This window comes from Stylophora pistillata, chromosome 6, assembly GCF_964205215.1.
Source record: "Stylophora pistillata chromosome 6, jaStyPist1.2, whole genome shotgun sequence".
NCBI classification, from domain to species: domain Eukaryota; kingdom Metazoa; phylum Cnidaria; class Anthozoa; order Scleractinia; family Pocilloporidae; genus Stylophora; species Stylophora pistillata.
In genome coordinates this window covers 28,190,108-28,216,264 of record NC_142524.1, presented here as the reverse complement: position 1 = coordinate 28,216,264, position 26,157 = coordinate 28,190,108, and the positions used below count along the sequence as shown (strand labels likewise).

The following is a 26,157-nucleotide window of genomic DNA, read 5'->3' as shown; positions in this document are numbered from 1 at the left end:
CAGCTCGCACTCGGAACCGGAAATTCCATAACACTAGTTCTCAGCCTCTTACGGCCAAGGACACATTTTAGGGTTCCGTGGCGTAGACTTTTAATAAACGACCCTCATTTCTTGTTGAAAAGTGCACAGAGCAAAGATACGTGATAGTTATTCTACTAACGGGCTTTGGAAAATTAATAATTAGTTGTTTTTATGACATAATTTTATTTCTTTTATCACAATTCTCAGCGCCAAATCCTTCACTTCTTCTCCAAGCGTTTTGATCTTCCAAAAATTTTTTGATCAATTCGTGATTATTGCCTAAGGCTGCGAACCATTGGAGGAATTTTTTTTCCGGATGAAATGTTGCTGTAAAAAACGAAAAAAAAAAAAAGCTATTGAAATAGTTGGAATTTGATCAAATAATTGCCAGATAACTGAGAGCCGATTGGACGAAGACGACATATACCTTGTACGGTTGAATGACATTTCAGACCACGTGGTCGTCTCAGATGATTGACTTTTGGCTCCTCGTGTTGATTTTAGCACTTTCACAGTGGTCTGCATGTGACTTTTGCATGATAATTTGCTTATCTACATTTTCGCATCATCAAGAAGGACACCGTCATCATAAAATGTGGCCAGAGATCTTTGTCACGACAATTTTCGTGTTTGGTGTCGTTCTATCGTCCACGCATAAGAGATCAGTAACTGTAAATGAGTGGAAAGCGGGCAAAGAGTTTGAAGGTTAGATTTTAGTTTCACGCAGAGCGCGAGGAATAATTTTAAAATACAAAGTATCAGCTCACTTTAATTCGAAAACAGAAATTTGACACCACTTATCAACTCCTATCACTTCTGTGTTTTCGAATTTTGGCTTCAAGTCGAGAGAGTCGCCTTCAACAGTACTTAAATCCCATGGATTTTTTCGTTAGGAATGAACTGACCTTGCAAACTTGCATCAATATTATTCACTGTATATTTTAATATTTCAAAAAGGGAAAGGTCATCAAAGGAACGATTGATGTTAAATTTGATTTCAAAATCATCCCTAAAATGCTTCAATACTCTATCAGGAATTTCATGCTGCATTTGATAAACGTCCAAACTGGCTTAACAGCTCCCTCAACATGTTTGCATTTTAAGAGTAAAATATTCTAAGCGTGAACCACTGAGGCGAGACAATTTCTTTAGTCTTGATAAGCAATCAGGAAAATGTTAAAAACTAATCGATACGTTTTGGTAATTGATAGATTTTACTTTTTTAGTTTGTCTGATAGTATCTTATCGATGACTTCTATTTTATTTCTCTGTGCTGTGAGAAACGTTTCATACCCGTCCACTTTTCTAGCGAAATTTGTAAGGGGAATTATATTGTCAGGGGTATTAATTTAATTATCAGTAAAAACCCAATCACAGTGTCCACTGCAATTGTAACATGGTAATTTTTATTATTACGCCCTACGAGAACAATTAGACTGAACAATGTAGTGCTAGAATTCTGCTCTCAAGCAACATGCCCGATTAAAGAAAGAGCGCAGGAAAAATAATTTATTCACGTTTAGTGCTAATGCCTAAGTTAAGTTGCAGATTACATCTCCTAAGTAGTTAACATCATTGACATCTCTTCAGTACCGGATAAATGAGTTTCGGTCATTTTTCACGTTTCGCAGCCTTCGCACACTTACCATGGAAATGTTGTCGAAAGAGATATTTGACATATGTGCTTTGTATTAACCCGAAAGAAAATGAGAAGGAAACATCCTTGGCTGAAGGGCAATAATATCGTTCATGACCTATTCATCAGGAATCAGGAAAAAGTGACAGCGACCGGGAACCAACGAACCGTTTTCTTCTTTGCAAACAGTAAAATATTTTACAAATTCTTCAATAGCATTCGGATTTGCGCGAAATTTCCCTGACTAATGTGTTTAAATTATCTCTCTGTTAAGTGACCGTGATTTTTTTTACTTAACCATTAAAAAAAATCTATGACATGCTAAGGCTAAGAGCGTCCATGTCCATTTACTGCGGTAGTGTGCCTCATCCGGTATAGGGAGAATAGAAAGGTATGCGGTAGAAACCATATGATTTTATTCCCGCAGTTTGTGATATTCAGAATGTTACCGAACGGTTGGAAAATTGTTGGTTTTTTTTTTAATTTTTACTTAGTTCGACTGTCACGTGGTTTTGCTTCTTACGCTGGTCAAGTGGTCGTTTTCCATCAAGGGGTCTGGAGCACAGTTTGCGATGACACCTGGGATGAGAACGATGCTTTTGTTGTATGCCGGGAGTTGGGTTATCCTAACGTTACCTTGGTAACAAGAGGATCTTTCTTTGGTCCAGCGGGCACAATAAATATTGAAAAGGTGCGTTGCAATGGCAACGAGACAAGACTTGGTCAATGTTCCTACAGGACCTCAATGTCAGTGTCAAACTGTAAAACTGGATGGAGGAGAGAAGCAGGAGTAATATGCGAACCCGTTAAGAATACGGATCCCAGAGGTAGTATGATGTTTGATTATAGAGAATAAAACTTTAACCCGTTAGGAAAAACCGAATTTTCATTTAATGGCTTATGACCTTTTAAAAGTAATGGCAAAGGTTTATCAGAACATTGAAATTAAAGCGGGGAGCTCGAGCCGATGACAACTGATAGGGGAAAAAAAAAGAGGGCTGCCCCGTTATCATGATTTAAAGGAGAAATCAAGAATCCTTATCGTGATCGGTTTTAATTTTGTATCTGCAAATAATTGAGTGGGTGGCTTGAAATTTCTTGACCATTCGCACAGTGAAGTAAATTAAAAAAAGGGATGCAAACTCAAATACTTTTAAGCTCAATGAAAAATTGGTTTTCACATACCGTCTGAAGTTCCTATTGACGTTTATTGTAGAAGGTACGATAGATTCATTTCTGATTACATGATCCAAACAGGGAATCTGTTACGTCAATTTTTCTTGTCAGATATCCCTAGAGTCCGCTTGTCAAATTCTACCAACTCAGAGGGCTCAGGTCTGGTGGAAGTGTATATTCACGGTCAATGGGGGAGAGTGTGTGATTACTCTTGGCATTACGAGGATGCTTCGGTACTCTGCCGTCAGCTTGGGTATCCTGGTGCGGAACGGTCCACCTGCTGTGGCATGTACTTCGGGAAGGGTACAGGACCTCCGCTTATGGCTCGTGTGAAGTGTAAAGGAACGGAATCATCGATATTTCATTGCAGTCACGTGGGGAAGGACGATGCAAGGTGTTCTAGACGTTCCAGTGCTGGAGTTGTATGCAAACTGAATAAACCAAATGGTCAGTAGCTGTCATTTGATTACTAAGGAAACAAAATAAGACGACAGAGAGGGATATAGAAGGTGTTTGTTTATTAACCTTTTCCACCCAAGATTTCCTCCGCTGTCTGGTATCAAGAGAGGACGAAGCCTTATGCTCTTATACTGTTAGAAATTTCTTGAACACACCTGGGAGTGAAAGGTTATGTCTTGTGAGCCCAATGTTCAGTAGCTTCTGAAGCTCATTCCGGTTCTAAATTGTACCATGATAAAAGAAAGAATAATGGGACAGAAAATACTCTAGTCCTACAAAACCATAGTCTGCTCGGGGTGCATAGCTGGTTAGGCCAAGGGAGGGGGGAAGGGGTCCTTCTTGCGTCGATTAACTCTCCTTTAAAGCTTGCTGTGTGTTCGTTTCTGTTTACTATTATATATGGGTTTCATCTAAAGCCTTTAGTTGTACTCCTCAGCTAAGGTTCCCATAGAATCACGTCGATTTTCCTTTTAACATATTTTCAGTTCGCCTGGTTGGTTCTCATCTTGCACATGCGGGTTTCGCACAAGTTCGTCACTATGGTCGTTGGGGATCTTTCTGTGATTGGGACTGGGGACTAGAACAAGGTCATGTTATTTGCCGTGAATTGGGTTATCGAAGAGCTCTCTTTACAACCCTTGGAGACGTGTTTGAAAGACAGTCGGGTCCAATCTGGATAGAGGAGGCACGGTGCCATGGAAATGAATCCTCCATTTTCAAATGCGATTTAACGTACATCCGGGATATGGACGAAGTGTTTAGCTGTGATCATAGTCACGCTGGAGGTGTCATCTGCGAGTCCGACAAAGAACCAGGATTAAACGGTATGTTAGCTTAAATACAGTGAAAAGTATAAACACGTGGCTTTTTGGTTATTGGATGATTCGCCCAGGTGCAGGTTCTCCCCTCCCTCCCCCCCCCCCCCACCTTAAACGAGCTCGACTCCAGCACGACAAGCTCACCTCGAAGTGAAAAACTTAGATGAACTCTCTGTCTCTCTCCCTCTTTTTCTTCCCTTTTTTTCAACAGGAACAACGGCAGTCAGATTACAAGGCGGCAATTTTACTTACATGGGAAGGGTGGAGATTAAGCGGCATGGCTTCTGGCACTCTGTATGCAGCATTGCCTGGGATAAACGTGACGCTGATGTTGTTTGTCGTCAGTTGGGATTCTCAGTGGCTGTGGTGGAACTTGCGCATGGTCAGTTTGGTTCCAGTCCTGGACCCATGTGGTTGACTAGTGTGAATTGCCATGGAAACGAGACCTCGTTAGACCAATGTGTGAGCGCTGGATGGGAGCTTGACAAAGATTGCGGAGAGAGACATGGCGCGGGGGTGATATGTAAAACGGACAAAGTTACAGGAGGTAGATAAAATGACCCTATGTAAATATCAGAAATATCCCGAGCCTCGTAACTTCTGGTTTTCATTAGTATAGCCGCGCATAAAAGGATTTGTGGAACCTACATACGGTTCTTACTGGAGATCTTTCGATGCGTAAGAAAATAAGAAAATGGCGCAGCTTGAACTTGAACACAGCAAAAAATATAAACTACATAACTGGTTAAACGCGAAGGGGAAAAATGCGCTTAACGAAACTTATCTAAGTGTATAGGAGTCCCAAGTTGCCTTGCACAAAGTACTTAGTGCATAACACGGAAACAGAACAAAAAAAAGGAATTGACAAGTGAAAGAATATTCAACGTGCACCCTGCAGTAGCTACTACCAATGCAAGTACAAGCTTAAGCACAAACGCAAAGATAACAGCTCTTGTTTCGCCGTAAATACGGCCTCGACGCTAGCACAAGCGCAAGGATCAGAATATTTCCTTTGTCTTGTGCTTGTGCTTGCGTCGAGGCAGCGGTTTTACGGTGAAATAGGAGATATTATGCTTACCTTTGTACTTGCTTCGCCAGTGAAAAGCAGGCTTAATAGCATTTTGGTCAAAGTTTCAATAGAAGTGATAATCACGTAATGAACCGCCTCCCGGTTAGCTCAATTGGTTAGAGCGCCGGATTGTGTTGTGCGGGAGGTCGAGGGTTCGAGCCCCGGCCGGACCAATACTCATGGTTTTGAAATAACTGAGGAGAATTTGCTACCTTTCTATAACAATGAAATGGTTAGATATTCTAGTCTTCTCGGATAAGGACGAATAAAATGGAGGTTCCGTGTCCTGCAGGATAAGGGGTAGCCGGAGACGTTAATTTCCCACACACGAGATTACTGTGTGATGGATGTCCTCCCCTGGGGTGGGATGTGTGGGGGGAAAGGTGAGGTCGTTACATGGACTAAAGCGGCTGCCAGAGGCGCCTGATAATGCTGACGTCCGATCTCAACCTTAGCAACACTGTAGACCTTAGCAATTCAGTCTATGCTGGTATTAAGGTATCGAATCATTCACTTTCCAAGTGAAATATTGTGATCTTCTCATTACAGACGGTGAAATAAGACTTCGCGGATCAAGTGAAGTAAACGAGGGTCGAGTGGAGATTAAATTGGGAGGAGTCTGGGGCACGGTATCAGACTTAGAATGGGATCTTCGCGAAGGTCACGTGGTATGTCGTCAGCTGGGATACCATCAGGCTGTGCGCGTGTACTCGCATTCAAGGTGATTTATGCGTAACTTTTTTTTACAGCGGGAAACAAGATCGCATTTACGATGTAACATGTTTTTAATTACGTGTTTTCCCACAGGTATGGCTCTGTGGATATGAAAATTTGGCTCAGCAACCTAAACTGTACTGGAGAAGAGAATAACCTCTTAGACTGCCATCGAGAGTTGAATTTCAGGCTCTACACACCAGGCGATAATGCAGGGGTACAATGCACTAATGACACTAATTATAAAAGTGGTGAGTAGTTAACTAACCTGAAATTTGTAAAATTGTAATAACTCTCACAGTTGCACTGTGGACGCGCTTAACTGCCCCTCCCCTCCTTTCCTCACCAAAAAATTTCTTCCTGATAAATCTTTGAGGTTCGCGACCGAAAGGTTCGACACAAAAAAGGCAGAGTGTGATTCGGACTGAAAATGAGGTAAAGCCTTAAAAGTGAAGGTGTCTTTTCCTCAACGCTCTGAATTAGCGTGATAATTACATTAATGTGATTTCACTTAGGGTTAGGCCTGGAGTCTTTTCAGATGACTTGTTTCAATCAAGACTTTTTGGAAATAAAGCTGCAATAACATTATCTGGATCATTCTTAAGTGGGAAGGTAAACCCTTAAGGGAAGAGCCTGATCTAGTTAACCGACTGAATTCATTGGCGGATGCATTTTTTTCTTATGTAATAAGTGGGTTAATTATTTAAAGAATCTGTGGTACTATGTCGTTGAGGGGTAATACAAGATAATTTGGTTTCATCAACTGAGTTGATAATTTAAACTAGCCATCGTAGAGCTGACGTTTTGAGCGTAGCGAACGTCTACCAAATGCCATTTTTAAATCACAACGGATTTTAGGAACCCGAGAAGGATCTATAAGACCAGAAATGGCTAATCTCTAAACTTCGAATTTTCTATTCTCCGCGCAAGCACTCGGGCTTCTTGCGAGGTTAATGCACCGCTATTTAAATAAAACATGGCTCGTAAAGGTCTTTTTCAGATCAAGGCGTATTTGAGGGAATCTTAATCTCAATCTGACTCTCCGCTTGATTTTCTTTCGCCCGAGATTGTTTGAGTAGAGCAATTTCAACTAAAGGATTTTAAATTCAACTGGTGTTTTAACAGATGTCGAGGTTCGCTTGTTTGGTGCGGACACGCCCAACCATGGTCACGTGCAAGTTAAATTTAACGGCACCTGGGGCACCATCTGCGCCGTGCATGATCTACCATACCGGTCAGCGGAAGTGATATGTCGTCAGCTGGGTTTGGGACATGCGCTAAAACATACATTTATGAATGGCGAATGCAGTGCAGTGAGTGAAGGCGCCGATACTGTTTGGCTGTCTAGCTTGAACTGTCAAGGATTTGAAGATTCTATTGACCAATGTCCTCACAGGGGATGGGGCAAACTTGACCCTGAATACTGTTTGTATTGTACACCGCAGCATTGCAGTGCCTGTTTAATATGTCAGCCACTGAACCCTAATATAACAGGTAAAGTGGAACAGTCTTCTTGGCGTTGTTGTTGCTTTTTCATTCCCCTCTGCAGAAGCATAGCTGGGTCATCGACCGCTTATCACTTCACTGGGTGTGTCACCCCCCCCCCCTCCGTTCGCATTTCAAAATAGCACACAATTACATTGTTCCATTATCGATCGCACGCTCAGTTTTGAAAAAATTCTTAGTTTGGAACGGAGAGAAAGTAATGAGGTGCAATTAACAACTGGATACAAAAGATATTACATGTGTGCACATTAAAAAAATAACTTTTCACTCTCAAGACAAGGAATATTCAGAATGCTTTTATTGCTCCATATTTTCACTGGTAAAAGAAATCAGATGCACTTGAATATCACATTGTAATCTCCAGACATATCACTGCGCATGGCCGGTTCCAATCTTCTCTACGCGGGTCGTGTTGAGGTCCAATACGCTGGAGTCTGGGGAGTGATATGTCCACGCTTTATGAGTGGCACTGTGTTTAAAGTAATTTGCCGCCAAATGGGATTTGAAGGCATAATGGGTGACGTCACATTGTACGGGAGACGAAGGCAGACACCACTTTATGGAAAAGGAAAAGGACCAGTCTGGCTTAGCAAAGTACGCTGCCATGGCAACGAAAGCAAACTGTCGGAATGCGTGATTGTCAGCCCAGGAGAAATTCTTTGGTGCGGACACACAGAGGCACTGGAACTTATGTGTCGACCTAAAAAGTATACAGCACGTAAGTTGATTAGTAAGCACAAGTAAGTAATTAAAGAGAAGCATAAATAGCAAGGACAGTTTACGGTGATTCCTCAGAGAAAAGTTATCCAACATGGGCCAATGTTACCCCAGTTATGCCTGTACTGGCGCTAAATCAGGCGTGTTATTCCATCAGTTCATGGTACAATTTAAAAAAACTTGATAGGTAGAAAGTATCGAGCGCATGGAACAATTTGATATATAATTTGCGGAAAAATCACGCAATTTTAAACGACATCGACTTAAAACATTCCTTTACTCGTTGCTTTCAAGGTCATTATTTGCATGATCGAGTAACGGGCTTCGTGCACACAGTTAATTACAGTATATCCTTTTTTTTCCCTTTTGATTACTTTTTTTTATCTTATTTCTTCAATATAACGGGGATACTTTTTACACAAAAATGATGCAATAAAAAATATAGATCACCGTGCTCGTCAACCTCGTTCCCAGGGCCTTTTCCCTTAGCTGGGGTGGAGCCTTTTCCCGCCCCACCTCCAACTAAGGGAAAAGGCCCTGGGAACGATGTTGCGTGCTCGTTCATGAGCTAACGACCATCATACCTCTTTATCTGGTCCATTGATTTAAAAAGAACAATATCGTGTTCTTGGAATGCGCGCGCTTATTTACCTGATTGCGTGATTTTTATGTGCAGCACAGGATGCGCAATGCAACACTGAGGAATCACCTTAAGAATACAATCTCACTCAATTCTCTTTAAATGGACACCTATATAATACGCCGACCCTGCTGTAAGATAGACACCTTTATAGGACACACTTCAGTGAGACAGACACTAAAGCGAGAAGGACACTTCACTTAGATAGACTCCTGCTGATAAAACAGACACTTAGGTTAGATGAACGCCCCTGTAAGATAGACACCTCATCAACACAGACGTATTGGTGGAACAGAAACCCCAGTGATGCAGACGCTGTAATACGACACACACCTCAGGATAACAGAGACTGACCCTCAGTCCGAGACATGAGGTCGATCCGGTTAATCCCGTCCTAGAAATACTTGGTTCACAGTAATAAGCACGTTTGATTTAAATACACAGCTTTTGCATTAACCCACAGCCTTGAAATCTGTGCAATAATAATAATAATAATAATATATCTTGAGCAAAGGCTGATAGTTTCGAAAGAAACTGTTTGGGGTTGCGTCGGTGGGAGTAACGAAATAATTTGGATTAATCAACAAAGTTGAAATGGTAAATTGGCCACCGAGACCCCTTCTCGTTACGGTGGCCAATTTACCATTTCAACTTTGTTGATATATCCATAATAATATATCTTGATTAATTAGCTTATCAGGTCCGCTTGGCTGGATCTTCTGTGCCGCATGCTGGGATGGTTGAAGTCTTATACAATGGCACATGGGGTACAGTTTGTGCCAATGTGCGTCAGTGGGATGTATCCACACCAAACGCATTAGTCGTCTGCAGACAGCTTGGATTTGGACCACCTATCAGGTCAGTAGACATTTAGAAATGGATACAAAAAAATTGAATAAAAAAAAAAACTGCATGGCTTAGTGGAGAGCGAGTTGACTCTCAAACCAGACATCCAAGGTTCGATTTCTAGCGTCTTGCTGATTGGTAGACAATCAGCAGTTTCTCCTTTTCGGCGAAGTCCGTCGCACGCGTAAAAAAACTCAATCAAAAAAGAAAAAAACGATTGATGTAGGCGCGCTGCGTGGAACTATAAGAGGTGAGGCTATCCTGCGCTTCAGTCCCAGGGCTCCAGGCAGGGCGCTTACATCAATTGTTTTTTATTTGTTGTTGTTGTTTTTTGTCGTGCGACGGACTTCTCCGAAACAGAGGGACTGCTCGTTGTCTAGTTAGTTGGGGACTTAAATAATTTTACTTTTGACTTGTGCTATTTTTTGTAAGATACTTGAGTGTTTTTAATCAGTGGACCCCATTAAAGGCTAGTGGCTCACTGCTATTTGTGTCACCCTTATGAATTTTGTTAAAAAGAGGGAAGATAGCTTGTTAAGAATCATGTATGTAAATGATTTTTACAAGGTAGCAGAAATTTAAAGTAAATGAATACTGAGAAAATTCATAACTTGACGGGAATTGAAACTGTCTCCGTGATACCGGTAGGACGTCACTTCCAACGAATCCACTCCTACTACAGGAACGATCTAAATTCCATATTTTTTATCAGGGCTGTTACCTGTTTCAAAACGGTAAAACTAAAGTACCTCATTGGAAATAAGCTGGGATCATCGCTACTCTCGAGTGACAAAAAATTCTTTATTTCTTTGGCACAGATCAGCCAGTAGCTGGCTAGCTCCGGTTTTTTCCAACTGTGCATCACGTGACCATGCCACTGGGCCTATCTGGCTGTCAAACGTCCAGTGCCGAGGAAATGAAAGCTCTTTGGACCAGTGCCCAAGTCTAGGTTGGGGAAAGACGGAGCGGCATTGTAGTCACAGTTCTGACACTTGCCTGGTGTGTCATAATTCACGGTATCATAACTCCGGTGAGGCAATCTTCTAATTTTTTAATCAGGCGAATTTACTTCGTGTTCCACAGATGTAAGACTTGCATCTTGGTCGTAGCTGGCAGCGCCTGTGTTTTTGTTTACTCAACATCAACATCAACGACATCAGCAGACATTTCATGATATTCACAGATTTCAGAGGAAGAGCTTGAGAGATTTTGTATTTTCAACAGGAACAAACCGTGACTCACTTAAAGCTCTTTTACGAATGCATCTTCCTTTTGACGGCAGTTATGGCCGGAAACAAGTCTTTTTGTTTATGTTCATTTGTTTGTTTTTTCAGAAATTGCTTTGGAGCTTACTGGTTCCCAAGTTCCTTACGCCGGTCGCGTCAAAGTACGCTACCAAGGGGTGTGGGGTACGTTTTGTGCCGACGAATGGCAACATGAAATTACTGAAGTGATTTGTCGGCAGCTCGGCTTTGACGGCGTTGAACTGGACATTACTTTGAACAACCTAGACGAGTATAGCCCGCCTAAAGTATATGACGTGGGTCCAGGCCCAGTTTGGTTTCGCAGCTCTGGATGCAAAGGCCATGAAAAACATTTGTCTGAGTGTGATCTCACTGAGGACAGATATTGCATAGAAGATAACGTGGAGCTTATTTGCAAAATGGAAAATGTTTCTGTTAATGGTAAGCGGTTTCGATTTGTCAGGATGTGTTGTGATATCAAAGAAAGGTCGACGAGTGAGCAACAGTCACCTTGGGAAAAAGTTGTTGAAACCGTTGTTTATATTTATGGGTCGAGAACCACTTTGAGAGTAAATCGTCTTGTTCCAGAACGAAACACGATGATCAGCCTGGATTCAGTGCTGCGTTCAGCACACAAACCAAGATCCCACGTATTTCGAATTTTCACCGCAAAATAACTAAATTCAAACTAGTTGGTTGCGAATTTCATCTACATTATGAACGGTGTGCTCTTCAAGAAAATCAAATGTTTGTTTGCAGCCCTCCACTGATGAATCTTCCCACTCTTGGAATGTCCTTTTCAGTTTACTCTCATTTGTTTTATCAGGAAATTCAGATTTATTCAGTAGAACATTTAGTAACATCTATTTGTTTCCAGAATTCGCTGTCAGACTCCAAGGAGGAAGCCATTCAAACGAGGGCCGTGTGGAGGTTTTCTATGGTGGCCTTTGGGGCACTATTACGACCGCCAAGTGGGACCTTAAAGATGCTATGGTTCTCTGCCGTCAACTTGGTTTCCCGAAAGCTCAAGTCTCTTCATATAAACAAGCAGACCTATTCAAGCAAGTGTTTTGGTTCAGTAATTTTGAATGTGACGGAAGCGAGGCCACGTTAGGGCAGTGTAAGCACACTCGGTTAGGAAAGGCCTTCTACAATGACCACGAACCATTGGAAGTCTTTGTGCGCTGCGCGACAGGCATGGAGAATAACACTTCCAGGTTCTCCCCTACACCATCTGCGTCGAGTGCCAAAACTTATACCTCTCAAGGTCCCTTCTCTACCTTGGCCCCATCCACCCCAAGCCCTCCGGCTAATTGTCCTAGAAATAGGTGCCAAAATGGCGGCTCTTGTAAGCTGGCGGAGAAGACATGGAAATGTAGCTGTTTGGAAATGTTTTCTGGAGACTACTGCGAAGTTAACGTTGGTAAGTTTTTAAATAATTTTTTTTTTCAGATCCGTAATGAGACTTGCCAATTGTTACCTAGACCAGAATTCCAACAGAACTCCCGTGGCCAGTCATGCGAGAAGAATCTTAGTAAAAGTGTGAACGCAATAATTTGATCATTGTTTTATAAGGTTCTAGAAGACACACTCGTGTAAGCGACACCCGTTAAATGAATGATCATTGTAACCGCTCAACAAAACACCACTAGCTAACATCTCTCAAATTTATGTGTTCTTTAGTTTACAACGTAATCTAAATATCGATTCATTAATAAAGATGATTTATCTGGTATACTAACGCGCGATCATGTAATATTGCCATATTGAATATCTTAATTTATATTTTAGGAAGTAATGCGGTCTCGATGATCTTAAAAATGACTTTAAATCAAGTAAGTGGCATGTTTAAATACTTTCGTCAATCCATTTTTATCTTCCATGTAATCGCGTTGAAAACAAATGAAATTCACTGTATCTTTCTCTTTCTTTTCATCATTTTTTCCTAGTGGAAACCTCTAGACTTTAAAAAGACTGTGGCTGACCTTTTAACAAACCACTGCAAGTTGAACTCGTGTCTGGATAAGGGGCAGTAAGTATGATAATACATAATCAAAAAAATGCGAGGATAAAATCATGCAATGAGATACAGTCGTTTTCTTTGTTTCAATTTCATCCTCCAGGGCTACTCACGTTAAGTCGAAGAGTACGCACCAATGCGGGAATGATGCTGCCTTAACTTAGACTATGTAACCAGTTATTTTCAGGGAGGCAGAGAAACTGTGTGTATAGAAAACTGAGGTTTAAATATATAAATGAATGCTTTGCTCATTTCAAAGTTACAGCTTTCTTTTATGGTGGCTTCCATGGCCGTCTGACACGAAACGAGTTTAACGTGCTAAGAAAACGAAAATGAGTGTAGTAAGAAATTATTGAAACCTTTTTTCGATGAAAGATTTCGTAATAAATATCAAGATTTAAAAAAATTCCACGGCTAACCTTTTTTGGTCGCCTGAATTTCTTTGCGAAGTTTTTATGTCTGTTATTTTCTAATCTTTAAAAGCAGACTAACAGATCTTCACCACTTCACTTCCTGGCTTGCTTTGAATGGCCGTTAGTCACTGAGCTATTTCGTTTGAACCATTTTCTCCAATTTTTCAGGAAAAAAAGAACAAAACGCCAAACAACTTCGCCCAGATTTCAACCAGATAACGTCATCATTCTCCCAGGCTACCCCAAAGAGGTGCAGGGTACAAATCTCTTGAATGTGAGGCTAGCCGTTAAGATGCCTGGGGATAATAGCAATACTGTAATTTCGCGTGAAGCATTGAGTCACTTGCTGGTGAAAGTGGCATCGGGATTTCATAAGCGCCTGGGTCATCACGTCGTATATATCGATAAGAAAGAAGTTCACTCAGCTTCGATTACTTCAGTCCAACCGCTGACTGCTCCTGCGGTTGACCGCGAGTCGAGTGGACTTGAGTCTGCGAAGTCACACAGCTCCGCGTTGATGGCGCTTGGTGTTGCCCTTGGAATTGTGAGTCTTATCGCAATCATTATCATCATCTTGTACTATCGGAAGGTGAAACGGTGAGTAAAGCAGCAGTGAAGGAAATTTATTTAGCGAGAAATGCTAGGAGAAGGAAAAGGGGACCATAGAGGGGTGGCAAGTAGGTCTAAGAGGGGCAAGGAAACTATGCAACTTGTTAGTGATTCCTCGCTCCAAGTTGAAATCTTATGGCTATCGCGCCATTTCTGTCTCTGCACCTAAGCTGTGGAATGACATTCCCGAAACCATAAAATGTAGTAAAGATCTTAAAACTTTTATGCGTAATCTTAAAACTTATCTTTTTAAGCGTTATTTTAATGAATGATTATGTTTGATTATTATTTTACTTTTTAGCTCGATTATGAAGCGCCTTAGAACTTTTTGATATGGCGCTGTATAAATTGTCATTTATTAGTATTTATAAATCAGGTCTTTCTATTATTATTATGTTGGGCTGCAAGATGAGACGCTGAACGGCAGTGGGCAGTTCCCGGACAGGGCTGGTAGAAGTTGGTTCGGAGGTGGGGGGGGGGGGGTGGGGGGGCTGATGGGAATCAGGAAAGGACTGTGTTCTATGAAGCCCTTAAGCCATAGGCAGTAATCACATTCATTTACAAGGAAACATATGCTTTATTGTTGAGTGAAGTAAAAATAAAATAAGGTGTTTTTTCGATTGTTTAAAATATCATCTTTGACGAGATTCAAACCGGCATAATTCAAAACTACACAAGGAGTTGGCAAAAAAAAAAATCGTATCATTATTGCTATCCGCATTTCCTTCCGTGATCAAAAAGGAAATTATAGTTACTGTACATGTGTTACCAAGCGAGAAGCATGTCAGAATCATTTCACTAAAGGATAAACAAATCAGTCGCATAAACAGATAAACAGATTACCTTCTCCACTAGCCTGGTTTTCCAACGACAACATTGGTTGATATTTTCACAGGGAGGAGGCCTCGTTTGAGCATGAGGATCCGAACGTGGACGAGGACGAGAAACCCGGAGAAAATATACGATTGATGGCTCTTTGAAGCACTACAAGCTCTTCAGGAAAAAATTACTGGAGTGGAAACCCCCGTCAAAACAAACTAGCTGTTGTAAAACTTTAAGAACCACACGTCAAAGAGGTTACTTGACTACATGTAAATCATCTCGCAATTAAACTGCTACACGCGTGTAGTCCATGCGTGCATTCCACGCGTGAACTAAGGAAAACGCGCCTTTTGTACTGAACAGCACAGTCCGCGTCCAACAATAAATAGACCCCAGGCCTCGTTCTAGACACAACTACTAGAAACCAGAGAAACAACAAAAATGTCGCTTGATAAGGATGAGACAATAAAAGTATACATGTAGATGAGATATTATTTCAAGCTGCATAGTCAATACCTTCCTGTTCTCAGTGAAACTCAAAGCCCACTTTACCCGTCCCCTTCCCGTTCTGAAAGGTGACGTTAGTTCTTTAGCAAGTCAGTAACGGGAATATCCTCAAAAATTAGACAAGCCGTTACATTTTGTTGTCTCCCGTATTTGATAGCACCCAAAGACTAGTCTATCATCACTATCATTTCACGGAATGAATGACAGTTTTCCCAAACCCTTGAACCAACTTAACCTCTGAAATATGAAATTTATGGTACAAGAGACAAAACTTAAATGGCAACACATTTAACTTAAATGATTTTTAGCCGTTGCTACGATACCATGCTGGAGAAGAAAACAAACGCATTCACACAGCGTTTTTTACACCTTTGGATGCCTCCGTACTGATAGTTCTTTGCGTTTCATCCTGACAGCGAGAAAATTAATGTAATTAAATTGCAATGAAAATATTCTTAAATGTTCCAGCAGTTTGAAATGGTAACGCCTTCATGGAAGCTCTAAAATGGGATCGATTTTGCATTTGCAAGAAATGCGAGAGACTGGATCGAGAACTAGATATTTCCATATTTGGAAAGTAGTAAACATCTCGGCAAGTGGAAAATTGATTGTGGTTTTGGCACCCAGTCGGAGGAAATTTTTTGAATTTGCAATTTGCAATTTGCAGGGGGCTTGATTCCCTGTAAATTCGCTTGTAATTTGTTTGTTTGATACTTGCGTTTAGTCATGGACAACGCTAAAAGTACGCCACCGCGATGCCCGTGCGGATTTTGGGGGTAAGTTCAACGTTGTGATGTCTAAAGGGAGCTGTGATCCTCTCACAAATCAGGTCTCTCTATTTGGTATGACAATCCATTTTGTTACCGTTGGGATATCATGTGATTAAATTGTCGTTTGTTTTTCATGCGTAGATCTCCACAGACTTTGAATTTGTGTTCAAAGTGTTACAAGGATGGTAAGAAAACTTTTAATTTTTAATATGTGAAATAAATTTACAATTATAACGCTGTTATTTGTGATCTAGTTGTACGTCCAAACACTGTGCGAGTCTAGCTCATTTTGAGGGGTAGGTTTGATGATTTTTGTTCTTTTCGTCTTCTCTTAGAATTGCAGAGGAAGGGAAGAACGGAAGAAAATAGTTCGTCGCTTTCAGTAAATAAGTCTAATGCTCAATCGTCTAATCTCGAGCAATCCAAACATGACGTTGAAAAGAAGCCCTCGACCAGTACTGTGCAAGAAGGCAACCGTGAAAGTGAACACGAAAATAACTATATAAAATGTGGCCTGAATACAGAAAATAAGTTAAAAGTAGAGAGAAATGATCCTCAAGACGCAAGTAGAGATAAAGAATCAGGGAATAAGGGGATAGATGCTCCGCTTCAAAAGAAGAGAAAACGGTGTTGGACTTGCAACGCAAAGCTTGAACTCGCTCAGAGGGAGTTGGGGAACTGTCGGTGTAGTAAGTGTGGAAGAGCTTTTTTTGTTAATCTTATTTGTTGATGATATTTTTTGTAAGCTGTCTGATTTATTTAATAAACCCGATTGAGTGGTGCCTGACCCTGGATATCTGTGATTGAGAAGAAGTGAATAAATTTACCCTTGTATCGCTGTGAGAGCTTTGATATGCGCAGGGCCTTTCACAACAGCATCACAATTATAGGTACAAGCTTTCTGGGATGGATCCCACTCATGCAGAATTGAAATAAGATGGTCTGAGGACCGTGTTCCCTTAATCCATTTAGAATTCTGTTCGTTGTTAGTGATTTGGAAAGCGGAGGGAGCAGTCCAGATGCTTCAGTCTGGTTTGTACCTATCCTAAAATAATATTCTACGAGTTTCTTGCAAAATGTTATCAACCTGTTAATTGGTGCAAGGATGCCAAGGTACAAATCAAGGGTAATTGTGCTTTGTAAGTCTAAATAAGCCGTGCACCATCTGTTCCTGATCGTTGTGCGGGAGGTCGAGGGTTCGAGCCCCAGCCGGACCAACACTCAGGGTCTTAAAATAATTGAGAAGAATTTGCTGCCTTTCTATAACATCAAGAAATGGTTAGATATTCTAGTCTTCTCGGATAGGGACGAATAAATGGAGGTCCTGTCTCCTGCAGGGTTGGGGTTGGAGACGTTAATTTCCCACACACGAGATTGCTGTGTGATGGATGTCCTCCCCTGGGTGGGATGGGTGGGTTTATAGAGGGCCATGTGTTAGAAAACTCTTTACTGGGTTAATCATGTATTTACCCTCTTGAAATAAAGAACATTGTATTGTATTGTATTGTATTGTATTGTATTGTATTGTATTGTATTGTATTGCATACTTGCCCCACTTTTCTCTTCCCTTTACTTTTAATTCAAGGTTAATAGCGGGGCTCCCAGGCATATGAAGCGCGTGGGGCAGAGCCCCATACCCATGGAATATGGTCAACCTCTTTTCGTTTGGTTGTCATGTGACTGACCAAGTGTACTTACGTACATACGTATGTGCCCTCAGATTGCATGGGTAGGGTAGGGGAGATTATCAAAACGAAGGGAGGGGTGACTTAGGCGAGTCTTGGCAAATTCACATTTTGTATGTTATCATTAATATTACGAACTTGGGAGCTCCGCTTTTAGGCTTGGCTAAATTTATATACTATTGTGAGGAGAAATTAGAAGGTATTCACTTGTAGAAGTTAAAGGGTTTACAGACATGTCCGTTGAAATTGGTTATCAAGTAAACAAAGATGTTGAACTTTAAATTTGCTATGACTATGGGATAGAAATAAATCAGAGAACTTGTTATGCAAAATACAGAACTGAAGCAATTTCTGTTTCTTTCCTGTAGGTTATACTTTCTGTCAGTTACACCGATTACCAGAACAGCATAACTGTGCATTTGACCACAAAGAGAGTGGGCGACAAGAGGCAAGGAAAAAGATGGTCAGCCCCGGACCAAAGAAAGTTGGAAGATCTTTCCAGAGAATAGATGAATGATTTAGATTTAACTAGGTTTGAATAATACGTGGTAACTTACATTTCATACAAATGACTACAACCGATTTCTAAGAGCCCATTATTCATTTGTGCAATAAACCAACTGGATAACTGAAGTAACCGAAAAAAATCCCTGCTGGGTGACAGATGAAGTTTGCTACCAGTCACCTCTGGCACCAAGCTTGAAATAGCATTACATTGACAAACTTACTAGAGTTAAAAAGGATTTCTGAAAAATATGAATAAGACTGTTTTTTCACTTGGTGGCAGTGTCTATCACCAAATATTTAGGAATGAAAGGTAATGAAGGTGTATGCAGGTCACTGAGGAAAAAATTAAATTAAAATTATGAAAAAATGTGGGGGTTGAGAAGATGTGTTGTTGGACTTAAAGGCAGCTTGTTTAACTCTTTATGCCTTAACATCAAAATACAAATTCTCCATGCTATTCTTTGTACATGTGCTAAAATACCGACAAGCTTTGTTAGTTGGTTATCATTTCCTTTATTCTCATAACCCTTATGTTTGATTTAGGGGCGACACCAAAAGGAGAACTTAGATGCTAATAGGAGTAGATTAAGCACTGCGAAAATGGCGAACGCTGAACGTAGGCTAGTCGTTTGCCGTTCCATCCACGATGTTTGTCTGTGTAAGCTTCCCGAGGACACGGCAGAACTGGGAAGTAGTGTCCAAAGGCAAATGTTCTCGGTCACCATTCAATGCGACTAGAAATGATGGATACAAAGAAGTAATGTATTTTCTGCTTGAGTTTGAACTCTGTTAGCTTTACAAGCAATTCATATAGAACTAAGATGTTAAACAAAGCTTAGCTATAAAAGCAAGCAATCAAAATGTAGAAATAGTCGGTAAAAATGGGCTGCAGATACTCACGTTTTTGTGTTCCCTACAAACGGGAAAAATGTCCTTGAGTAGAAACAGCAGCTGGCAAACGTGGGAAATGTCAGGTCACATGACCCTCTGCTGTTTGTGGGAAAAAAATACATGGTGCTTAATCTCTCTAATAACTCTAAGCGGGGACTGTAAACCAATACTACTGTGAACTTCTAATTTTTCAGGTGTTTTTGGCTCGGTGTTTACTACTGCAAAACAAGTTTAGTGGTGTTTCTCTTGACTTTCCTCTTTTGGAGGAAAAAATCAGAAATGTTGGAACAATCTTCTAATACTAGTTGTACCAGAGTGCATAGGAATATTCTGTTTTGCCTTTTGTGTTGAAAGTCATCAGCTTGATATGTGCATGCAGTATCTGAAGGTTTTTTCCCCTTTGCAAGTCCTCCCTCCTCCACCTTTGCATATGCAATATGGAGTCTAAGGTGACTAAGCCTTTGTGAAATGCAGTGACACACAAGTGCAAGAGTATTAAGCTACAAATTGCAAAATTGGTCAATGCTTAACATGTCTAGGAATTTGCTTGTTCATTGAACTTTGTCATGGCCTTACTGTAAAATTGCAATTTGATCAAACATGTTATGATTTTGACAGCAAACAGCTTTGTTATGCAAGCTTGTTAAGGGGATGAACTTATTTTATTTCAGGGGGTGAGCTTGCAGAGGTTGTAGGGGGCAAAGGATTGTCAAGAGTTGATTTTTCCTTAGTGGGCTCTGTAACAAATTCTGCCATCTAATTGGTTCTTAATGTTGTATGGATTTTCCCATCTCTGCTAAAGCTTACGGTAGGGCTTTCATGAATTTTTGTTTTAGTCTCTTTAGTCAGAAGCAAAAAAGTAACCTTGTTTGTTAATGGCATAGGGTCATGCAATGTAGAAAAATCTGTGACTCTGCACTTGAAAAAACCGTCCTCATGTTGCAGCTGTGGACAGCAATTTGAAGATCTCAATACTCAAGCGGTTACTAACATATGTAGATATGGTGATGTCCACCAACAGCAGGGCTTCACTTGTAAAATAAACAATTGAAGTAGATTGTAAAGGTCTCACTAATATGATGGGAGTATACATATAAATAAAAAAAAATTCTAAATTTTTGGCTTGATACCTCTTAGAGTGTTCATAATGTATGGTAGGTTGACCATTGTGAATAGATATATTTTCTTATCTTTATAGTCTAAGCATTTACCTTGTAACTGGTAAGAAATTTGCCTTCAAGTGCTGGTATTAACAGTAAATTTTAAGATTTGGTTTAAGAAAGGTATCTTAAAAAATCATGTGCAGTTATTTTGTTTGTGAGGTTTTAGAATAGTGTGATTGTTCAAGAAAGAATGTCAAGGGAATAATAAATTTGAAAGACAAAGACTGTTTTGTTATTTATTACAATTTAGGTAGGCATGGTATTTTTAGCTAGGTAATGATCATGCCTTTTTATGAAAATGTTTATAATTGAATCATGCTTCCTCTGAAAGGTGAAAAGCAGGAAAGGACAATGGCCTTGTCCAGTTTATGGAAGCAGCCAGGGTACCAGTGATTTTGAATGAAGGAGGTTATTTCCTAAAGATTGTGGTGCTGTGTCAGTAGGAGGTAATATTAGAAGATAATTTGGTTTTATCAACTAAGTTGATAATGTAAATTAGCCACTGTAAAAGTTTCCAATGAAAGCTGATGTTGTGTCTGAACCTGTCCTCAGAGCAGCCAAGGGCTAACAACAGATTTATAAACTCTTTATATATAGTGACCAATTTACATCACCTGTGACTTTGTTGTGTTGTTGAGCAAGACATGCTACTTTCATGTTGCCCCTTTCCATCCAGGATTCTGGTTGAGTCATGATAAAATTTCCCTGATCCCTTCTACAAGGCTCCCTAATTTACTCATGATCCCCCTTCATTAGCAGTTGAATGGCAATTAATCTCCCATAGTCCCCCTCTATAATATGTTATGATGATGAATGAGTCCCCATCTGTTCCCCCTGAAAACCTTGTATTCCTCTTGAAAATACTCCCACTCATTGTTGACTGAGAAAAGAAAACAAGACACTGATTCGATCAAACAAAAATATTTAATGTAAAAATAAGCTCTTGTTTCATTTTCATCTTTTAACTGGCACGGAGTACCTGCGAAAAGAAAACACTAAAGATGAGAATAAAACCCTTAAAAAGTCCAAGGCAAAGTCAAACTTCAGTTACCGCAAAGAATGGGGGCTATGGTGATCTCTTTTTATTTTTGGTCTCTGCTTCATCCTACATTTTTAGCTCTTTACACCCTTACATTAGCACTTATATTCTCCACACGTTTCTCTTTACATGTCCTATTTCTCTGTTCTCTGACAAGGAGAATTTGCTTGACAATCAGGAGCTTCTTCAATTGATGTTTATTTCCTTTTTCTCATGACCTTTACATTTGATTCAAAGATGATACTGGGGGAGGAATGAGGGGCCAGTGAATCTTAGGGGTTAGGAGATAAAACTGAGCCACAAACTATCATAAGTTCATTTCCATAGCCGAGCCAATCAAAACTCTGTCATTGCCATAGTGTCTGAATACTATAGCTACAAATTGGGAAACAGGTCTGTTCAGTTTATGTCAGGTAATAGTGTCTTTTCAAAACCAATGAGGACCAATAAAACTGCATTTCTCTTAATTAAACTGCCATCACTCACATCTTAAAAATGTCTCCTTTAATATTTTTCAGAAAGACAAGAAACACCTGAACATGTGGTTTGGTAGAACATCATCCTGAAACACCCTAAAAGAGAGATTATGAAAAGCAAATAAAATAATGAAAAAGAAGATGAAAAAATACTAACTGGATGAAATGAAATTTAAACTAGTAAATGAAATATGGAAACCATTTTAAAATAACAACAACAAAAAAAACAATAATAATCAATTGCATTAGTTTTCTTTGTTTCAGTAATTTTTTTATTTACAGATTGGCTTAACTATACGAAGTTTTATTGAAGCTTAATAAGAAGAAAGCTTAATAGGAAATGACAAATTACAAATTAATCTAATTAATTTAATCTAATTATTAGATTAAAATTAGAGGTACGGCAGTGGTGATAGTACAAATAATCCTTTCAAACTCGTCTTTGTTCTCTCCGTAAAGCGCTAAGATAAATCATTCTTATGAGTAGCTGTATGGAGGCATAGTTTTGAATATACTTTGTTTCATTTTTAAGAGAATACCACACTTACAGCAATCATGTTAAGTTATTTGCATCATCTGATCTCATAGACGAAAATCCAGAAAGTTAATTATTCTGAAAAGAAGCAAAGAAGATGAAAATGGAAAAGGGAAAAGAAGAGATGGAGACGCTGAACCCAACATGAGCAATGTCATCAAGCTTCTTGTTTTGAGTCCAGCAAATCATTCACAAAAGTAATTCAAATCGATCATTTAGCGAGGAAAGCTGGCTCAATGGCCTGGCACATGGTTCAGATTATGCTTGGTTCGAAGACGGTGTACGGATAATTGCCAGTACTAAAAAGTTTTATTAGGAGCTAAATAAAGTTGTTACTTGAGTTGATGAAATTTTTAATCGTGGGGCAGATATTTAGCAAGCAAAAGAAAGCAAACACGGTTACTCACGGTTACCCATATAAACTACAACTCAAACTCGCAAAACTGAACTGTTACAAAAAATCTTTCTTTGTCAGAATTATCAAACCCTGGAATAATCTTCCTATTAATTTATTTAATTTTTGTGACAGCCCTAACGTTCGTGAGTTTAAATCAAAATTGAAGAAACATGAACATTTATTGAATCGTCATTTTATAATTGATATTTAATTGTTTCTTATTTGACTTTTTTATATTTTTATTAACTAGTTCTGTAAGATTTTTTACATAAATAGGAGACCCTTGATATAGGGCCAACCTCTGGGTTTCCTTTTTCTTAATAATTATGTATTTGCATGTTTTTCTGAAATAAAGTATTGTTGTTAAGGTTAATGTTCTAAAAGAGGAAACCTGAATCGAGGATGGATAAATGAGATATCCTGTCTAAATTTTCAGGATGCACCAGTCTTTCACAAAGCCTCTAGCAGACAGTCTCATTTAAAGATCTACTTGACACTGATGTCACCATACCTCATTCTCTGCTGTCGCATTTGGCGCCGATGAACCACATGTAAATGCTAAGGGTTCTTTTCCGCTGAAGAACGGATGCAAATGGTAATTGTAAACACCAAGCTGGGCATTTTCGGAGAAGCTGCTTGTGCAGAAGTAAAAAATTGTTTCGTTAAGATTGAGATACGACGTGAAGAGCACCATTTCCTTGATGAAAATCGATCTGTGGTACTTGCCAAAAATACTTATTTAGAAACGCTCTAGGAAGAGGGTTACAACTAATTTCTGCGCGAAGCACATTGGGTCCTTTTAATTTATCGCAAATAATTGTGATCCATGATCTTCGATGAACAATTATTTTACTGTGAATGTGAAATAATGTTCAATTAATCTTGGAGATCCTCTTTAGTCTGCAAGGAGATTTATTTACTTCAATCACGCAATTTTGTGGTTAGTTTACTGACCTTTAAAAGACAATCATAGGCCTCAATCCCCAGCCAATTGGGATGTCGGGTGTTGTGTAAACAATGTTTTGAAAAATGTTTTTCTTTTGGTCATCATAAAATGGTAGCTGATAAGTAGATATGTAAGCGCTCTTAAAAAACGTTGTAACTTACCCTCCCTTTGTAGGATCGTTATCATTAACCTTAAACTTAGAAGTGTCACTGATAATGGAAAAAATACCCTGTTCGTAGGCTTTCCTGTCCATGACAACTAAGCCATTTCCTTTGTCAGGCTTCAGTATTACAATGTCCTTGTTCTTTGTCAAATCCTTTAGTATCCTACATTTCTTTAAGTCCGCTGAAGAAGGTTGGTGTGAAGAAACGTACGAATGGGCAAGATGAGAAAGGTCTGCGACCAGTTTTCCCTTTAGCTTCCTGTCGAGTAGATTTCTGACCATGGTGCGATTAAAATAAGGGCCACTTAGACAAAGATACCTATGAGAGAATCTATCCAGCTGGTTCTCAACCAGCCAGGTTTTATGGGCTACCTAAACCGCACAAGGCTCGGTAGCCTAATGAAACGCCTCCTTTTCGATCCATAGTATCTTCAATAGGTACCTACAATTACAATTTATCTAAGTTCCTTTGTAATCTTCTAGAGTCACGTGTCCCGCGTGAATACAACGTCCCCGACACGTTTTCTTTTGTACATGAAATCAACCAGTTATCAACCCCAGGGAAGTTCTTGGTATCTTTCGATGTTGAGAGTTTGTTCACTAGTATATCTCTTGATGAATGCATTGATCTAGCGATCCGATACACTTATCAAGGTAACATGGTCTTAAGTTAAACGCCGCTGACCTAAAAACGCTTTTTACCTTCGCAACAGCTGAGACTAGTGTCTTGTTTAGGGTGTGTTTTATGATCCGCAAATAGATGGGGTTGCCATGACTGGCTAGATAACTATTCATTCTCTGAAGTTCTGTTCTACCTGACGCTATGTTGATGACACCTTTTGTTTGTTCAATAGCGAGGAGGATGCGCTCGTGTTCTTTAATTATATCAACACCAGGCACCCTAGTATTCGTTTCACAATGGATAGGGAAATTGATAAGAACTTATCGTTTCTAGACATATTAGACAACAATCATACATCCATCGTCACTAGTGTATATCGCAAGAAGACGTTTACTGGTCTTCTTACTAATTATTTCAGCTTCGCCCCTTTCATTTACAAATTAGGTTTAGTCAGAACATTGATTGACAGAGTATATAAGATCAATAATTCCTGGGTTGGTTTTCATCTGGATGTCAAGAAACTTATTTTCTTGCTACGGAAAAATTGTTTTTCATCTTGGGTCATAGACAAGATCATTTACAGGCATCTAGCTAAGAAAAATAATCCTTCTCCTACTGGGCAGAACGCCTCTTCTAACTCCGGTAAACCTTCTTCGCAGTATTATAATCTTCCCTATGTTGGCCGGTTTTCAAACATCGCTCAGACTAAGTTAAGACAACTACTCAAACGTTATTGTAGAGCTGATTTAGTTGTTAAGTTAGTCTTCAGTACGTTTAAACTTAGGTTTAAACTCAGGTTCAGTGTGAAAGATTCCGTACCGCTAGGTCTACGTTCGCGTGTCATTTATAAATTTTCGTGTGCTGGCTGTAATGCCAAGTTATATTGGTGAGACCGCTACTCGCCACATTTGTACACGAGTTCGTGAGCACCTCTTGTCGGACAAAACTTCGCATATTTACAAGCACCTGCAATCATCAAGGGCCTGTCTTGACTCTTGTGATACAGAAAGTTTCACGATCTTAGATTCTGCCGCTTCAAAATACCAAATTAAGACCAAAGAGGCATTGCATATTAAGTGAGAAAAACCCATTCTTTTAATCAGCAATTGAATCATCAAGAATTGTCTCTTTCCTTTTAATTATGTTGTTCCTTGGTCTTTTATTTTATTATTATGCAGCAGTTTAAAACTTTTGTATGGTATATACAATAAGAATAGTATGACGGGGCGCCTGAGCGTAGCCCGTTAACTATAGTGAAATCAAAATCTATATACTGAACAAAAAAAAAAAAACCCTAGAGAAATAAAAAAGATGAGCTATTTCGGGTATCCAAATCTAAAATAGTCATTATAAATTCTTTAAAAACCTATTGCTTATTTCAGCTATGAAAGAGTTAATCAGTGACGATCACTTCCTAGGTTTCTAATAATCCACTGAATTTTTGAAGGCAAAGAGTAACATAGTACGCGATATGTATATATGCACGATCCTTCGCAGTAAAGCACTATTTGAGCAATAGTGAAAATCAGACCTGAAAAAAATTTCAGGCCTGTACGGGATTCGAACCACTGACCTCTGCGATACTAGTGCAGTGCTCTACCAATTGAGCTAACAAGCCAACTGGGAGCAGGCCATCAAATTAATTCGACATAAACCCGTAGATGATAAATCAAACAACAACAAACATATGAAACATATGTATGAACTGCGGTTATGAAACGTATATATGCACGATCCTTCGCAGTA

The 26,157-nt window shown here is 39.6% G+C and overlaps 2 protein-coding genes and 1 long non-coding RNA gene across 15 annotated transcripts; 2 read left to right on the top strand and 1 right to left on the bottom strand.

The window, feature by feature from the left end:
* On the top strand, positions 1 to 15,204 carry LOC111329081 (scavenger receptor cysteine-rich domain superfamily protein). Its single transcript, XM_022933682.2, has 17 exons — positions 1 to 726; positions 2,152 to 2,484; positions 2,945 to 3,280; positions 3,778 to 4,116; positions 4,322 to 4,657; positions 5,729 to 5,900; positions 5,987 to 6,144; positions 7,019 to 7,387; positions 7,764 to 8,117; positions 9,449 to 9,614; positions 10,421 to 10,632; positions 10,937 to 11,287; positions 11,724 to 12,269; positions 12,638 to 12,681; positions 12,796 to 12,878; positions 13,448 to 13,876; positions 14,784 to 15,204. The coding sequence occupies exons 1-17, from the start codon at positions 462 to 464 to the stop codon at positions 14,866 to 14,868; spliced, it is 4,578 nt and encodes a 1,525-aa protein (XP_022789417.2). The 5' UTR covers positions 1 to 461; the 3' UTR covers positions 14,869 to 15,204.
* A 575-nt stretch (positions 15,205 to 15,779) lies between these two features.
* Positions 15,780 to 20,455, top strand: LOC111329083 (AN1-type zinc finger protein 3 homolog). The gene is made up of 4 exons (XM_022933684.2): positions 15,780 to 15,993; positions 16,129 to 16,172; positions 16,323 to 16,676; positions 18,041 to 20,455. Exons 1-4 carry the CDS (start codon positions 15,944 to 15,946, stop codon positions 18,187 to 18,189), a joined length of 597 nt encoding a protein of 198 aa, XP_022789419.1. The 5' UTR covers positions 15,780 to 15,943; the 3' UTR covers positions 18,190 to 20,455.
* On the bottom strand, positions 18,583 to 24,457 carry LOC111329085 (uncharacterized). 13 transcript variants are annotated; one of them, XR_016002256.1, is made up of 5 exons: positions 23,855 to 24,457; positions 23,192 to 23,312; positions 21,759 to 22,361; positions 19,080 to 19,169; positions 18,583 to 18,913 (listed from the first exon to the last, which is right to left on the bottom strand). It is a non-coding gene; the product is annotated as an uncharacterized LOC111329085 (long non-coding RNA). The 13 variants fall into 13 exon arrangements; XR_016002255.1 differs by having other exon boundaries at positions 18,583 to 19,169; positions 21,759 to 21,844; positions 22,297 to 22,361; XR_016002253.1 differs by lacking the exons at positions 18,583 to 18,913; positions 19,080 to 19,169 and adding an exon at positions 21,139 to 21,212 and having other exon boundaries at positions 21,759 to 21,844; positions 22,297 to 22,361.
* Positions 24,458 to 26,157: the final 1,700 nt, after the last annotated feature.

Bases quoted from the DNA above. Each gene is read 5' to 3' on its own strand.
- LOC111329081 (XM_022933682.2), top strand. From the start codon at position 462: ATGACATTTCAGACCACGTGGTCGTCTCAGATGATTGACTTTTGGCTC. The intron at 10,633-10,936 runs GTGAGGCAATCT...TTGTTTTTTCAG, and splicing joins TTCACGGTATCATAACTCCG to AAATTGCTTTGGAGCTTACT. The intron at 12,682-12,795 runs GTAAGTGGCATG...ATTTTTTCCTAG, and splicing joins TAAAAATGACTTTAAATCAA to TGGAAACCTCTAGACTTTAA.
- LOC111329083 (XM_022933684.2), top strand. From the start codon at position 15,944: ATGGACAACGCTAAAAGTACGCCACCGCGATGCCCGTGCGGATTTTGG. The intron at 15,994-16,128 runs GTAAGTTCAACG...TTTCATGCGTAG, and splicing joins TGCCCGTGCGGATTTTGGGG to ATCTCCACAGACTTTGAATT. The intron at 16,173-16,322 runs GTAAGAAAACTT...GTCTTCTCTTAG, and splicing joins TTCAAAGTGTTACAAGGATG to AATTGCAGAGGAAGGGAAGA.